The sequence below is a fragment of the Lepidochelys kempii genome, chromosome 23 (assembly GCF_965140265.1).
Source record: "Lepidochelys kempii isolate rLepKem1 chromosome 23, rLepKem1.hap2, whole genome shotgun sequence".
Taxonomy (NCBI): domain Eukaryota; kingdom Metazoa; phylum Chordata; order Testudines; family Cheloniidae; genus Lepidochelys; species Lepidochelys kempii.
In genome coordinates this window covers 6,704,170-6,720,465 of record NC_133278.1, presented here as the reverse complement: position 1 = coordinate 6,720,465, position 16,296 = coordinate 6,704,170, and the positions used below count along the sequence as shown (strand labels likewise).

At 55.3% G+C, this 16,296-nt stretch overlaps 2 protein-coding genes across 6 annotated transcripts; one reads left to right on the top strand and one right to left on the bottom strand.

Annotated features, from left to right (window-relative positions):
• Window positions 1-1,944: 1,944 nt before the first annotated feature.
• On the bottom strand, window positions 1,945-8,746 carry TRAPPC6A (trafficking protein particle complex subunit 6A). Its single transcript, XM_073322270.1, has 6 exons — window positions 8,653-8,746; window positions 6,965-7,032; window positions 5,615-5,732; window positions 4,641-4,724; window positions 2,744-2,837; window positions 1,945-2,114 (listed from the first exon to the last, which is right to left on the bottom strand). The coding sequence occupies exons 1-6, from the start codon at window positions 8,710-8,712 to the stop codon at window positions 2,083-2,085; spliced, it is 456 nt and encodes a 151-aa protein (XP_073178371.1). The 5' UTR covers window positions 8,713-8,746; the 3' UTR covers window positions 1,945-2,082.
• BLOC1S3 (biogenesis of lysosomal organelles complex 1 subunit 3) lies at window positions 8,594-11,192 on the top strand. 5 transcript variants are annotated; one of them, XM_073322268.1, is made up of 2 exons: window positions 8,594-8,804; window positions 10,159-11,192. In XM_073322268.1, exon 2 carries the CDS (start codon window positions 10,176-10,178, stop codon window positions 10,743-10,745), a length of 570 nt encoding a protein of 189 aa, XP_073178369.1. In that variant the 5' UTR covers window positions 8,594-8,804; window positions 10,159-10,175; the 3' UTR covers window positions 10,746-11,192. The 5 variants fall into 5 exon arrangements, with proteins under 5 accessions (XP_073178369.1, XP_073178368.1, XP_073178366.1 ...); XM_073322267.1 differs by having other exon boundaries at window positions 8,594-8,808; XM_073322265.1 differs by having other exon boundaries at window positions 8,595-8,825.
• The last annotated feature ends 5,104 nt before the right edge of the window (window positions 11,193-16,296 follow it).

The following is a 16,296-nucleotide window of genomic DNA, read 5'->3' as shown; positions in this document are numbered from 1 at the left end:
TGACAGATGCTACTGGGCCACGCTAAAGATGCAAAAAATTTCCGAGTGGCCGAGTCCTGTGAGGGACTTAAATTGCTTTTAGGGATTCATTAGACCAATACTGCAATACATCCAGGATTTACAGAAAGCTCAAACCCTCTCAGATCACCATTTCTGGGTGCAAATGACTCTTAGGAAAGTGTGCCGAGCTGGGGCTTTCATCAGACCTCACGGCCTGGATTCTGATGGGTAGGGAAAGCAAGAGAAGGAGCCTGGAGGAGTGAGCATGGAGCTCAGAGACAGCAAAGGGGGCGCAGAGCAATGCCGTGCTCTGAGCAGCCCTACACAGCACAACCGTTCTATTAACAAGCCCTTTGTGTGGCTGCCCTGCATGGGCTCCTGATAGTCTCTCTCTTCTGCTCCGCTGCCTCTTGCGTCTCTGTGGATTCGTTACTGTTCACACTACGTACCTGTCACGGAGTGGGGGGGGGGAGTCAGGGCCCTGCACCATCCTCCCCCCCCCCCCCCGGCGTGATTCACCATAACTCTCAGCCAGCCAGTAAAACAGAAGGTTTATTAGACGACAGGAACACAGTCCAAAACAGAGCTTGTAGGTACAGACAACAGGACCCCTCAGTCAGGTCCATCTTGGGTGGCAGGGAGCCTAGACCCCTGTCCTGGGTCTCCCTCCGTTTCCCCAGCCAGCTCCAAATTGAAACCCCCTCCAGCAGTCTCCTCCAGCCACACACCCTGGCCCCTCCTCCAGCCTTTGTCCAGTTTCCAGGGCAGAAGGTGTCACCTGGCCCCATCCCCCTCCTGGGCTCAGGTCCCATGCTCATGTATCATCCCACAAGTGAAGTCACACCCTGATATCCCCCAACAGTCCCAGGTCAATACTCCCTACTCCGTCACAGTACCTCACTGGAAGTGTGGCATCTCTGAGGCTAGGTTGTGTCAGTGGAGGAATCAGGCAAGAGGCAGCGACGAGGACAGGGAATTATCTGGGGCTGTAGCCCAGAGCGGCCTGTGTCTGCCGGTGACCACTGTGCACCCACACTGACCTCCACCATTCAGGGCCTGCAGATGCTGACAAGCTGTCCCAGCAGAGAGCTCCAGAGAGAACACGCATAAGGTATTTCCCCTACAAGGAGCAGTGGGAGAGCCCAGGGCCGCCACTGACGTCTGACAAGGGTACTTAGGGCTGCCTTTCACTCTCGCTACGGTGGTGCTGCAGTCCCTGCATGCCAGACTCCACGGGCATTGGAGCACTGGTTGCTGGGCCTGGGGCATAGGCACTGACTTATTTTCCCCCGGGGCTACTTTACCCCCCAGTCCCATCCCCACTCCGGCCCTTCCCCTGAGGCCCCCTCCTTGCTCTGCCTCTTCCCACCCCCGCTCTGCCCCCTTCCCTGAGGCCCCGCCCCCACTCCAGCCCTTCCTGTCTCCACTCCAATCCCTTCCCCGAGGCCCCCGCCTGCCTACTGCTCTCCGTCCTCCCCCAAGCGCCCCCCAAACAACTGATCCGTGGCACCGCCAAACAGCTCTGGTGGGTGCTGAGCAGCCTCTATTTTTCTGAGCCCCTCTCCCTTCCACAGGCTGCAAGCAGCAAGAATAAAAGGCCAGCAAGAACTCACAGGCTGGAAGAGCCAAACCCCCAATCATGGGGCCACTCCCACTATCACAAAGGAACAAATGGTTCCACCTCCCATCGGAGCCCACCCATTTGTCCTCCTGGAGAGAAGAGGATCCCTGCTCATCCAGAGACCTGAGAATCACTCCCAAAACCTCAGGTCACTGCCACCACTTTTCTGCGACTGCACCTCCGACAGGGAGGGATATTCTTCACGCCCCACCAGCTCGAGCTCATTCACTTCTGTGTGGTAGCACTGGAACACCAGCATTAGGCTGTCAGGCCATCCCCACACCTGATGGAAGCTGGCTGGTTACACGGGAGTTCAGCATAGATGAATGGAAATCAAAAACACTTTATTGCAAACCTACGACGTCCTGGTACCCAGAAAGCAGAAAACCAGCTCCACTGAAACAGGGCTGCAGGCTGCTCCACTGTCTCTCGTCCACCCATTCCCAGCTGCCAGCACCAGGTCAGGATTTCTGAATCACCACTTGAAATTTACCTGGCAGAAAGAGAAAGCACTGAGCGTGCCACACACACAGAAAAAGGGAACTGCTGCCATGGCATGGGGCTGGGTTAGAGAGATCTCATGGCTGAGATCTCATGGGAAATCACTGTCCTGGCTTCATCCATGCAACCCCACCAAATACTGAACCAAGAGCCCAAATCCAACTCCCTGGGCCTCTCTTTCCCTGGACACATGGCCCTCACTGAGCGCCAGCTAGGAGGGGTCCCTTTCTGAAGTGAATACTGGGCAGGGAGAAGGTTGGCCTCCCCCTCCCCACCCCGGCACACCATTCTGTACTACACAGGTTGCAGCAGGGCACCTTCCTCCACATGGTGACGACAGCTTTGTGACAAGGGCTACCCCGTTGCCAAGAACTGGACTCAGACCTTCTGTCTCCCTTGTTCCATTCAGGGCCACAGAACAGACATCAGCTGGCTGGAACATCTGAGCAAGCCCCAGCACGTCACACTGTGACCCAAGGCTCCCCAGGCCCCCTTCTTCCCTAGAGCAGGGATGGGGGAGGGGTATATCCAGTATAGATTAAGGTTCCCTGCTTGCTGGCAGCCTGCTCCCAGCCTACTGGATCTCAGCTCCCTCTCCCCACGCAGAGGCTAACTACTTACTGGAGGGCATCCCCGGCACCTCGGCCGTCACAGTGCTGTCAAAGCCCAGGTTGGAGAGAGCTCCTTTCACAAGGCCACATGTAAAGGCGAGAAACTACAGGAAAGGCAGAGAGCCGGTCAGTTCTCCCCTTGGGGAGCAGCAATATTTGCCCTAGGTAGAGGGGGATCGAGCTAGGACTCACTAGCTACACTGGGAGTGACTCTCTCTACGTGCAGACTGCTCCAGTGGCTACCAATAGGGAATTATCATCACAGTCATGGAGTCCTCTGGTGAAATCCTGGCTTGCCCAACTCAGTGGGGGACTTCAGCGGGCCCAGGATTTCATGCATACGTTTTAAGACAAGAAATAACAGTTAAGATCATCTGCTCGGATCTCTTACATAACACAGGCCAAATAATCTCCCCCACTGATTCCTGCATCAAACTCGTAACATATGGCTGAGAACAGAGTCTCTTTGTAAGATGTCCCATTTTAATTTAAAGACTCCAAGTGGTGGAGAATCCGCACCACCCTTAGGAGAATTCTCCCAGTGGTTACTCTGACTGTTAAAAATTTGTGCCTTATTCCTACTCTGAGTTTATCTAATTTCAGCTTCCAGTCACCGGAACTTGTTCTAACTCACTTGGCTAGATTAAAAAGCCAGAAATCTCTTCCACGCATAGGCACTTGTAAATCATAACTGTAACTGTCTTTTGGATAAACTAAAGAGACTGAACTCTTTAGTTTCTCACCAGTCATTCTGGTAGCTCTTCTCTGCACCCGCTCCAATTTTTCCAACATCCTTTTTAAAATGTGGACCCCAGAAGTGGATGTAGTATCTCAGTACCAGTCTCATCAACGTTCTACGGAGGGAAAATCACCCTCCTGCTCCTACTCACTACTCCCATTAACCATGGGCGGCGGGTATCACAGGCCAGAGGAGGTTGAGCCTCCCCAAACAGCCCAACGTGGCCCTGCCCATGCTTTGCCCCCCTCCTGCCTGCTTCTAGCTGTCCCGCTCTTCCTCCGTGGCTCGGCGGGGCCAGCCTATGGCTGGGACTCGGGGCGACTGGGGCCGGTGCTTGCACCGCCTGGCACACTGGAGCTGGGGGCCGCCCGCTTGGCACTTCAGGGCTGGGGGCCACTGGGGCCGTCCGCCTGGTGCTCTGGGGCTGGGCGCTGCCTGACTAGCATTCCTGGATTGGGGGCGCTCAGGGGACCTGGGGCTAGGGGGCCAGCGGCCGTGGTGGGGGTGCTCTAGGCTCTGGCGGGGGAGGGGCAGGGCCTCAGGCAGAAGGAGAGTGGCTGGGGGCTAGCCTGCCCCATGGGCGGTTCACACACCACCCATGCCATTAACGCATCCAAGTATCCCATTAGCTCTTATATGGGCTTTCAAGAGTTACACCAGCTCCAAGTTCAAAGCACAACAGTGACGGACTTCACCAGAGGGCCTGGAACCCAGAGTGCAGGAAAGCAGGCCAGGTCACAGTCCATGCAGCTGTGTTTATTATTTTAGAACATCAAAGGTATGCTGAGGCCCCCCAGATGAGGTAGAAAGGCCTGGTTCCTGCCCCAAAGATCTTACAACCTAATATGGGCTATCTGAGCTTGAGGGGGGCAGTCAGTCACAGGAGAAAAGGAGCCACAAGGACTACCTGGTTCAGATTCAGCTTCCAGCTTGGCTTGCTAGACAGCTTTCAAAGCCTGGCAAGAGCCAACATACAGCATGTCCATGACTGCTTTGGAGGAATGTAATCTGTTGGGTTTTATATTGGGGATCTGAACACTGAAGAGGGTTTTAGCCGTGATGACCGAGGTCACAGTGCAACCTTTCCTGTGGTCCCGACAAACAAGGAGGAGATTAAAGCACCCGGAGGAGATGGTTCTACTGGAGGATGTCCCCTTGTTGTGCTTACCTTGGGTGCCTCCTCCAGGTACTGCTTCCCATTGGACAGCTGGCTTAGGAGGAGGAAGTTATTGTCTTGCAGCATGTAGGTTCCCTGTCAGAATGAGATTTCTGTGGGTTTGGGATTCAAAATAAGTCAAGATGGCTGGGTCTCAGAGCCGCAAATACTATGCTCATTAGAAATGAAACCAAGAGTCAGACTGTGTGAACAGCAGGTACCAGGATACCCCCTGCACAGCACATGAGACCATCAGCAATTGCCTAGAAATCCATCACTACTGCCACAGGCTCACCCAATGCCAAGCCCCCGATCCTAGCACAGCAGGAAGAGCACTTCCTTCCACTAAATGATCCCAGTGCTGCTCTGTGGGGGGAGTACTCCAGCTGCCCCTTCGTCAGTGCACTCGCTGTCTCAGAGGCAGCCTTCAGAGGGACCCCTGATCTGCAAATGGCACCTCGGCATCTAAGTCAGGTCAGTTCCAGAGTAGGGACAGGCACAGGACTTCCAGAACACTCTGATCCAGTTCTGGATCCACTTCATGGTCCTTGTATTAATCTCTGAGCTATAATGGGCTAGGACCTGCCAACTTCAGTGACCACCTCTCTCCCCAGGACAATGGGGACAATAGGGTGGAACTCCAGGGCTGGGCATTCTTAGTGCAGGGTCCCCAGCTCAGGAGCTCTGTTCTCCTGGAAATAAGGCTGTGCGTGTGCCACGCACCCCTCAGCCACAATGCCAGACTCAAATGTTTGCTCAGGCCTCTTGATACTAACTGAGGCAGCAGCCTTGTTCTTTCCACCCTCCTCTTGGACTAAGCTAAGGTGCAAGAACAACTTTGGGGAGAATTAATGCTTCTCCTCACCCCTCTGCATCCTGCAGCAGGGACACTGAGACACCTAGGGAGCAGCCTGCAAAGCCCAAGACAAAACTGTGGGAGAGCATCCAGTCTTCCTGGGAGCAGGGGAAAGCATCGCAGCTCTTACCTGATGGTTGGTGCGCAGATTATCCACCTGCTTCTTGAAGACAGTTATCCACAGATCCTTGCAGAGGAATTTCAGGACGTCCAGCTCATCCTTGAATGACGGAGTCTCCTTTGTCAACCTTCAGCAGAAGGGGGAAATCGCTGAGTCTGCTAATTTGTCTCTTTGAATGGGTCCTACAGTATCAGGCAGCAGGACTAGAGAAAACCCGGAGCTGAGTCACCTCTCAAAGCAATGCTGACAGGATAATTGGCAGACTGCCCAGGGGCTCTAGCTCAGTGGTTCTCAAAGCCGGTCTGCTGCTTGTGCAGGGAAAGCCCCTGGCAGGCCGGGCCGGTTTGTTTATCTGCCGCGTCCGCAGGTTTGACCGACCACGGTTTGCCACTCCAGGCCAACGGGGGCTGTGGGAAGCGGCGCAGGCAGAGGGATGTGCTGGCCGCCCTTCCTGCAGCCCCCATTGGCCTGGAGCGGTGAACTGTGGCCAGTGGGAGCCACGATCGGGTGAACCTGAGGACGCGGCAGGTAAACAAACCGGTCCGGCCTACCAGGGGCTTTCCCTGAACAAGCGGTGGACCGGCTTTGAGAACCATCATTTGAGAACCATGGATGCTCTAGCTGCATCATTTCCTGTTTTCCTTGTATCTTGTCAAAAGAGATTGAGCACTAAATGGGAAGGGAAGTTGGATTTACTCAGGCCTGGGGCTTGGAGCCCTGCCTAGGAAGGGAGCTGGGAGCCCCTTCAGCACGTGCAAGGGGGATTGAAGCCACTCCTGCATTTGGAAGTGCTTTCCACTTAACAGATCAACAGCATGGAAACAGAAGGGCTAAATGTTTTCAGAAACAACTAAGTCACTTAGGAGCCTAAATATCATTCACTTTCTGCGTCTATTTGAGTCAATGAGCTTTAGGCTCTTAAATCACATATGTGCTTCCTTTGTGCTCTCTCTCTCATGGTTTTAGGACACATCCCCCAGGGAATCAGCCACCCCAGCCTAGCCCAACATCCAAAACATCCATCAGTTAAGCCAACAGACTCACTACCTTACTCTGCTGCCCAGTGGGCAGGAGGAACTGCAGGAGGGCAGACAGCACAAGCAAGGGGAACTCAGAGCAAACAGTGCCAAAATTAGAAATGAATCCAGCTTCAGGACCCCTATCATGTCCCCAGCCCCTCCTGAGGCCTTCCCTCCTTGGTGCTCATCGGGCTCTATTTCAGACTCTGATTCACTCCCAGTTCACAGGCATCACTTTGTACTGGGAGTTGCTCCTGCCGAACTGTTAAGCTTCCTCCTCCACTGTCACTCCAGGAATCTCCCACCCCACCCCGCCTGTGCTCTGGTACTCTGCACTCACCTCTCCGAGAGTCCTTGGCCCACTCGGAAACCCACTCCCTCCAGCGCACCGAGACCTTTCTCCTGTTCCTGTCAAACACCACAGATGAAAAGGCTCAGAATGAGGCCAGTGCATGTGAGCCATTCATCTGGCACTGGGATTAGCCTGGCCTAGCAGCACCTCCATGGCTTCAGAAGTGTGGGAGAAGGTCTCTGAGCTGGGAGCAGCAGGGCAAGATGGAGCACTGTGAAGTTGACGCTGAAGAGTGGGGTATGGTGGGGTGGGGTAGGGGGAACCTGCTGCTCACTCTGAAGTTTCATCGATTCCAAGGCCAGAAGGGACCACTGTGAATGTGATCATGTAGTGTGACCTCCCATACAGCACAGGCCGGACTACTGCACGCAGCCTTTGGCACGGAGCCCCACCCCCTTCACTGCACCCACCCCTGGCACAGAGCCCCACCCCATTGCACAGAGCCTCGCCCCTCACTGCATCCATCCTCTGGCACAGAGTCCCACCGCCACGGCACAGAGCCTCTGGCACAGAGCCCCGCCCCGCACTGCACCGGATCTCTGGCACAGAGCCCCACCGCCACTGCACAGAGCCCCGCCCCGCACTGCACCGGACCTCTGGCACAGAGCCCCACCGCCACGGCACAGAGCCCTGCCCTGCACCCATCCTCTGGCACAGAGCCCCGCCCTCACTGCACCCAACCTCCAGCACAGAGCCCCACCGCCACTGCACGCAGACTCTGGCACGGAGCCCCGCCCAGACTGCACCAAGCCCCACCCTGCACTGCACCCAGCCTCCGGCACAGAGCCCCGCCCGCACTGCACCCAGCCTCCGGCACTGAGCCCCGCCCGCACTGCACCCAGCCTCCGGCACTGAGCCCCGCCTCCACTGCACCCAACCTCTGGCACTGAGCCCCACCGCCACTGCACCCAGCCTCCAGCACCGAGCCCCGCCCTCACTACACCCAGCCTCTGGCACGGAGCCCCACCCACACTGCACCAAGCCCCACCCTGCACTGCACCCAGCCTCTGGCACAGAGCCCCGCCCGCACTGCACCCAGCCTCTGGCACCGAGCCCCGCCTCCACTGCACCCAGCCCCACCCTGCACTGCACCCAGCCTCTGGCACCGAGCCCCGCCTCCACTGCACCCAGCCCCACCCTGCACTGCAACCAGCCTCTGGCACCGAGCCCCACCCTGCACTGCAACCAGCCTCTGGCACCGAGCCCCGCCTCCACTGCACCCAGCCCCACCCTGCACTGCACCCAGCCTCCGGCACTGAGCCCCGCCCTCACTGCACCGAGCCCCGCCCTGCACTGTACCCAGCCTCCGGCACAGAGCCCCGCCTCCACTGCACCCAGCCCCGCCCGCACTGCACCCAGCCTCCGGCACCGAGCCCCGCCCGCACTGCACCCAGCCTCTGGCACCGAGCCCCGCCTCCACTGCACCCAGCCCCGCCCGCACTGCACCCAGCCTCCGGCACCGAGCCCCGCCCGCACTGCACCCAGCCTCTGGCACCGAGCCCCGCCTCCACTGCACCCAGCCCCGCCCGCACTGCACCCAGCCTCCGGCACCGAGCCCCGCCCGCACTGCACCGAGCCCCGCCCCTCGGGAGCGCACCCGCCCGCAGCGCAGCGGCTCGCGCCCGACACGGAGCCACGTCCCCAGCTCCGTTCCCTCTCACCCCCCTCCCCCTCACCCCACACAGCGCATGCGCCATCTCCATGTGCAGCATCTGGAACAGCAGCGAGTCAGCCATAGCCGCAGTCGCGACTTCCGGGATTGGACACCACGTGACTGATCATGTGACCTGGACTCCGTCCGCGCCGTTCCTGTTCCGCCTCCGCGACGGCGCGTAGGGAAGAGAAGCGGGTGGGGGCTGGGCAAGTGGCTCGGAGTGTGGGGGCTGTTTGAGGGACTTTGGGGGGAGTGTGGGGTGAGCACGGGCGCTCTAGCGGGATGGGTGGGATGAGCCCTGGGGGGAGAGTTGGGGTGAGTGGGGGGCGCTCTGGGGAGGGGAGTGGGGGGCGCTCTGGGGGGTGAGTGGGGGGCGCTCTGGGGAGGGGAGTGGGGGGCGCTCTGGGGGGAGGGTTGGGGTGAGTGGGGGTGCTCTGGGGAGGGGAGTGGGGGGTGCTCTGGGGGGAGGGTTGGGGGGAGTGGGGGTGCTCTGGGGAGGGGAGTGGGGGGTGCTCTGGGGGGAGGGTTGGGGGGAGTGGGGGTGCTCTGGGGAGGGGAGTGGGGGGTGCTCTGGGGGGTGAGTGGGGGTGCTCTGGGGAGGGGTGGGGGAGTGGGGGGCGCTCTGGGGGGAGGGTTGGGGTGAGTGGGGGCGCTCTGGGGAGGGGAGTGGGGGCGCTCTGGGGGGTGAGTGGGGGGAGAGTTGGGGTGAGTGGGGGGCGCTCTGGGGAGGGGAGTGGGGGGCGCTCTGGGGGGAGGGTTGGGGGTAGTGGGGGTGCTCGGGGGAGGGGAGTGAGGGGCGCTCTGGGGGGAGGGTTGGGGTGAGTGGGGGGCGCTCTGGGGGGAGGGTTGGGGTGAGTGGGGGTGCTCTGGGGAGGGGAGTGGGGGGTGCTCTGGGGGGAGAGTCGGGGTGAGTGGGGGCGCTCTGGGGAGGGGTGGGGGAGTGGGGATGCTCTTGTGGGAGGGGTGCTCTGGATGTGGAGAGAAGTGTGGGGGTGCTCTAAGAGTAGGGGTGGAGGAGTAGGGGGGTGGGTTGGAGGGTTGGGGTAGGGCACTGTAGGGGGAGCAGGGTGCTTTCTGGGAGAGGGGCTGGGGAAGAGGCTTTGGGGGAGAGGTGGAAGGGATGTCTATGGGAAGTGAGGGGGGGTGTCTCCCTGAGAAATGAATGACGGGCTTCCGGGACTTTGCCCATGGCCATATTCTGTCCTGTAGTGATGTCCGTCATGCCATGGACTGGTGGTCTCTATTTTGTTACTGTGTTGCCCCCCACTTGGGGGGGCATTCACCTCCTCATTCACCTCCTCTCTCCTGGCTGGGTACCTGCCATCCAGCGGTTGTTGGGCTGGTTGTTGCTGGCATGTAGCACTTCAGCTAACGGCCCACATAGCTGCTCCCTCCTGGAACTTCACAACCACTTGCCAGCTTCTTCCGGGCTCCTGGGACCCATCCACCTTCTGAGCTGTCCCAGGCTCTTCTCCATTGTTACAGTTTCCCCTCTGTTGCTGTGACTGAGCTGCTTTTGTTTCTTTAGGTGGCTGAAGCCCAAGGATGGCAGCGCCCCAGTACAAAGCAGTGGTTCAAGGGGAAGCATCTGAGACTGATTCAGATGAAGAAGTTTATCTGTCGTCCGTTCCTCAGGCCTCCTTCCCCAGCCTCTCTGGTGTGAAAGTCCTCGGGGAAGCATCTGAGACAGATGACGAAGAAGAAGGGAGCCCAAGTGAGCACAAAGTCAAGTCTAAGCTAGTTGACCTGGACCTGCCTCCCCTGATTGTCATCAGGAAGGAGGAGCCAAGGTCTTCTATGGGAATAGAAGAGAAACCTGCCCTTCGTCTCCAGCATGAGGGGCGCTATAGCACCTTGCTGCAGCAGAAGCTGATTGAGAGCAATGCCCGCTTGTACTACGACGTCAGCAGCACCATCAAGCACGTGTATCAAATGGCCACCAAGGAACTCAGCACCATCACTGCACAGCTTAGCAACTCACAGAGCGCCATCATCAATGCCTCGCACAATATCCGCCTCGTTCTGGATGACTTGCAAGCTGTGGCTGACAAGATGGACATTGTCACCAGCTGCAACCTGCTGCCTGATATCCAGATGGAGCTGCCTCCTGCATAACCTATCCCTTCTCTTGGAACTAGGGGACCTGAGCTACTCTGTTCTGTTGGCAGCTTGGAGTGATGGGCTGGTTGGTTACTGATGGGCACTGGCTTGTCAGAATGAGGGGATGTGGAATATCAAATGGAGCTGCTTTAGCCCTGAAGGGTCTTTGTAGTTTTGATGATGACAATACTACCCAGCTAGTCCCAAGCGAATTAATGACCAAGATCTCAGGAAACACTGCTCCCAACATTCACAAAGGTCTCATGCAACTGCTGCTTAATAGAACTGCTGTTAACATTATCATGTGGCTGGAGCTAATCCCAAGAAATAAGTGCAGTGGATGCTCTGTAAGGTTTGTGCTTTAGGGTAACACTTTCAGAGTTGTATGTCCAGCACGTGTCTGAAGGCCAAGGACAGTGCCTGTCCTGTAGCTGATGTAAGTAAAAAGCTCTAAAAATGGAATCTGTGGGTTCTTTTTTCTGGTCAGCAAAACTACTAAGGGGACTAACTGTCATGTGGATATGTCCCCTAACATAGAGCAGTTGTCAGATGGTCATTTCTAGTCATCCTTCCCCAGTACGGAATTTAAAGCCGTGATTTCTCAATGAAAGGTTTCTCAGCCTGTTCCCTGGTGTTTTATCATTTGGGAAACTAATACAGACCCAGATGTGCTGACAAATACCCTGTCAGCTCGAGTTCTGCCATTTTCTTCTCTCTCGCCTACTTCTAGGAGGGGTCACACAGGGCGGTGTCCTTGGCCTTCTCGTCTTTTCCCTCTACACTGTTTCTTTGTCATCTCCTCCACTCACCTGGCTTCAATGACCATCTTTACGCTGATGACTCAGCCCTACTTGTCCAGTCCTACATCACCATCTGTCTCTGTATCCTCCTTGGTCATGCCTTCCTTTAGCATAGTGGTGAGTCTCCCTGCCTGTTATCCGGGAGACAGGGTTCAATTTCCTGACAGAGAGGCTTCACTTGATTATGTGACGTGGTAGCCTGCAATACCAGAGGACTGGATGTGATGACCCAGGAGGTGCCTTACAGTCCTGTGTATCTTCCTCCTGGATGTCTTGCTGCTCTCCTAGGCCTAGATCCCCAGTGGTATTCAGACTCCTTAACTTCCATTGATTGCAATGGAAATTAGGACCCTAATTTCCCTTTGAGGGTTTGGGCCCTAGCAACCAAAGTCTCCTCTTTCCCTTTGTCTGTCACTGTTCAGAACACCACCATCAGGCCTGCTAGCTGGGTGTCCTCTGTAACTTTTCCCACACCTCACACACCCAGGTAGTGACTAAATCATGCTGCAGCTTCCTCTGTAACAGCTTGACTTTAATCTCTGTCCATCCTGTTCACTCTTTCCTCTGGGCCCTCACCATCTCCTAACTTGGCTCCTATGGCATCCCTGAAACCCACATTGTTCTCCTGGCTGTTCATTCATCGATTATAAGGCAAGATGTGACCATTATGATCATCTAGTCTGGCCTGTGTCATGCAGATCAGAGAACTGCATCCACTGATTTCTGCATCCAGACCACAAACCTTAATCTTAGCAGCGGAGTTTTGAATTATTAGTTCCTTGTATTAGTGTAGTGTGATGCCTGTGTGCCTTAGTCATCCTGGCCTATTACTTTAACCATCTCGAACCCGCTTGAATCCCTCTGCTGGCTCTCACCACTTTTCTGCATGAAATTCAAGCTTCTTGTGCTCACCTTTAGCCTCCCTCTTCCCCCCACTTAGTCCTTGCCTGTTCCTCTGCTTTTGTAACTTACTGATTTTGGTCCCCGTCTCCTCAGGAGTCTCAGCCTCAAATCTCCTTCCCCTTCTGTTCACCTCTCCTCCTTTGCCCTATCTTCCACACCACTCCTTATGCAGGGAACACTTTCCCTTAACTAGTCTGTTTAAAAACAACCCCCGTCCCAGCTTTTCCTTTAGATCCCTTCTTAAGATTCCCTTTTCTTCTGCCTACATAAGAGCTAATTGGCTTAGTAAAGGGAGCCCTTGCACTCAGCTTGGCTGCAGCATGATAACTTTTGAAGACGGCCTCCAGTTCCCTCTGGAATTTCAGAGAATGTTCTAAGTATCCATGGCAGAATCCAGTTGATTTTGATGAAAATCAGAAAACTGGAAAAGCCTGATTTCTGCCAATCTAAACTGTTTGATTCTGTAGGCTCTGGACACATGGGTGAGGCAGTTACTTCCCCCAGGCTTGTGGCAGGGGAGCATCACTCAATACAGGGATGAGGCAGTGACATCAAGGTGAGGTTAGATTTAGGGAACCATAGGGATTCCTCTGCTTGCAGCACCAAATGAGCACACTGTGGGCCTGGTTTTAGTGGAAATCAAGCTGCCAGAAGCCTCTTGCCCCTGCAGTCTGGCCAGCACCCTACCCAGCAGACCCTTGCCCCCAACTCCAGCCAGCTGCGCCCCTGACTTCAGTTGACACCTTTGCACTGGGGAGACGTGTTTCTGGGGCCAAGGGGCCCAGCTGGGTGTACACGTCTGCCTATGTAAGTAACAAGGTGTGACCCTCCAGTTGTTGTTGCAGTTAATGTGTCACCAGGGTTAAGTAGGTGGCAAGTACTGAGGTAAAATGTATCTTTTGTGTCTATGATTACATACAAAAACTACATTAAAAGAATGTTCAGCTGACAAAGTCAAGCACTCAAAAGTTAGGATATACCAGAATTAAGGTTGTTTCTGTCTCCTTGTACATATGTATTTTGATTCCCATCTTTAACTATGTACTCACATAGTATTTTTCCACAGTACTTCTCCCTCCATCAGGGGACTGGCTGGGTGGTACTAGTTGAATGGGTAATCGTTCAGTATTTTATGCAGGCATATGGTTCAGTGAGTGGTCTTTTCCGTATTTACTGCTCATTAGCCAAACACTAAACATCGACTTACTCATTTCCTCATGGGCTCTTCTCTGGTACCCATCATTGAGCATTTGAGTGCTGCTTTAAATTATTTCTCTTCACAAGACCCTGGGAGATATTTACTGTGCCTGACTCACAAGTGAGGAACTGACACACAGAGAATTGCGAAGGGTTTGCTCATTTTGTTTGGGCGCTGAACTTGGGACACTTTCAGTCAGATTTTTTTCAAAATGCTGCTGTTGTCTTGTCCGGGATAATAATCTCAGGCCATGACGTTTGAGAAACAAATTAGCGCCTCTCCGAGGGTCCTCTCTAAGGACTTGGTCCAAGGTGTCAAATCCGAAGAGCATCACTTGCCTTACAATATGGCATTCAGAAGTGTGGGCAGTGTTAAAGCCTGCTCTTGACTGTGACAGAGGAGGCAATTACCTGCAATATGCTGGACAAACCTTGTTGAATTAAGTTTAAGTATTTTAGGAATTCCTTGTATTAAAAATGCAAATATTTGTGTTCATAGAATATCAGGGTTAGAAGGGACCTCAGGAGGTCATCTAGTCCAATCCCCCTGTTCAAAGCAGGACCAATCTCCAATTTTTGCCCAAGATCCCTAAATGACCCCCTCAAGGTTTGAACTCACAAGGCTGGGTTTAGCAAGCCAATGCTCAAACCACTGAGCGTTGTGTGTAACTTCTGTGAGGGGGAGGCAGGTCTAAAGAAAACTGTGGGAAGCGTTATGAGCCTCAGGGGACACATTTAAAACAATGGGCCAGACAAGATTAAACTTCTAGTGAGTGGCTTTCCTCAGAAATATGTGGGAGAATGGGAATGCAAATTACCCACCTCTGGTTCCATCCTTCTGAAACTGCACCCCGAGGAGAAACGCATTGTCTGCTGATCACACGTTACATGAGGACAAGTTCAGCAGCCCAAACTGGATAAAAGAGTGACTCAAGTTCCTGGGGTTGCTTGTTCTGAGCTAACAGCTGTTATGAACTTGTTACCACAGAAAAACCCCAGGCTGGTGGAGGGTGGGGGTTGGGTTTGAAACACTGTTTACTGGCTGGAGCCCTTAGTGGAGTTCAGATTTTAATATTTTCTCTGTAACACTTTTACCTTAAGAAGAGGTATACTTGCTTAGAAAGGACTGTGTTGTAGCATAACTCTGGCAATTGCATCATTTATAGCTCCGAGGGGAAAAGCAGACCAGAGGTGCTTAGGCGGTCTGACTTTGCTGGGGAATTCACAGTGTAGGCAGGGAACAGTGCAGCCTGGAAATAGCCAAGTCAGGAGGGAGAGAGCATTAGGAGTCTTAGTGACAATGTAGAATTCAGGCCTGTAACTTTGCCTGAGATATAATTTTGGGTCTTGTTTGCCCGGTTGATTTTTGATATTCTTATATCTTATACTAATGCGTGCAAACAAAGGACAAAGACTCTGTGTATGTTGCTTCTGCCTAGCCAGTTGGGTTTGTTAGTATAATGGGAACAGGTTAGAACAGTTAAAGTGTTACTGGGCCCTGAACACCTTCCTGATCCCCTGCATCTCATTCGTCCTAAGGGGATCCGCCATGGCAAAGGTACCCCTCAACAAGGCAGACAAGATCATCCAGCAGCTGGTGAAGAAGTGGTTATTCCTTCCCCAGAGAGCCAGCAATGAGCTGATCTATATCACCCACAGGCATGGCGGTGCCAATGTCCCCTGCATGGATGTCCTGTGTGACATCGCGGTGATCACCCACGCCTTCCGCCTGCTGATGTGTCCTGACGCCATGGTAAGGAGCATCACAGCAAAAGCCTTCCATGACGCAACACAAAAGCGGATCGGTAGAGCCCTCTCCAACCAAGACACCGCCAGCTTCCTGAGTGGTTCCCTGGATAGCGAATTTGGCCGAGATGGGGGCGACATCGCTTCACTGTGGTCCCGCGCCCGCAATGCCACGCGCCGCCTGGGGAAGCGCATCGGCCCCTGCTGGGAGTGGTGTGAGGAGCGCCAGGAGCTGGGAGTCCTGGTGCCGCAGATCAGGTCTGAGGACAACACCATCGTCACCCCGAGCGCCAGGGGCCTGCTGGAGAGGACCCTGAAGGCAGCCATCCACTCGCTGTACATAGAAGCCCTGAAGCGTAAGCTGGAGCAGGGAAAGCCTTCGAACTGACCAGCAAGTGGGATGCCAGCAACCACTTCCTCGCCGGAGGTGGCTTCACCCGTTTCGCCGACTGGCGGTTCATCCACCGCGCCCGGCTCAACTGCGTCCCGCTCAACGGAGCCGTCCGCCACGGGAACCGAGACAAGTGTCGCAGGAAGTGCGGCTACTCCAACGAGACCCTGCCCCACGTCCTGTGCAGCTGCAAGCCCCACTCCAGAGCCTGGCAGCTGCTCCACAACGCCATCCAGAATCGCCTGGTGAAAGCCATCGCACCGCGCCTGGGGGAGGTCGCTGTGGACTGTGACATCCCCGGTACTGACAGCCCGCTGCGACCCGACGTGGTTGTCACTGACGAGGCCCAGAAAAAGATCATCCTCGTCGACATCACGGTCCCCTTCGAGAACAGGACCCTGGCCTTCCGAGAAGCCCGAGCTCGGAAACTGGAAAAATACACCCCTCTGGCCAACACCCTCAGAGCGAAGGGCTACGAGGTGCAGCTGGACGCCCTGATTGTCGGAGCCCTGGGCGCTTGGGACCCCTG

Coding starts and splice junctions, on each gene's coding strand:
- BLOC1S3 (XM_073322268.1), top strand. CDS start 10,176: ATGGCAGCGCCCCAGTACAAAGCAGTGGTTCAAGGGGAAGCATCTGAG.
- TRAPPC6A (XM_073322270.1), bottom strand. CDS start 8,712: ATGGCTGACTCGCTGCTGTTCCAGATGCTGCACATGGAGATGGCGCAT. Junction 5,733..6,964: donor GGCCAAGGACTCTCGGAGAG/GTGAGTGCAGAG, acceptor CTTCTGCTGAAG/GTTGACAAAGGAGACTCCGT. Junction 4,725..5,614: donor ATCTGCGCACCAACCATCAG/GTAAGAGCTGCG, acceptor TCATTCTGACAG/GGAACCTACATGCTGCAAGA.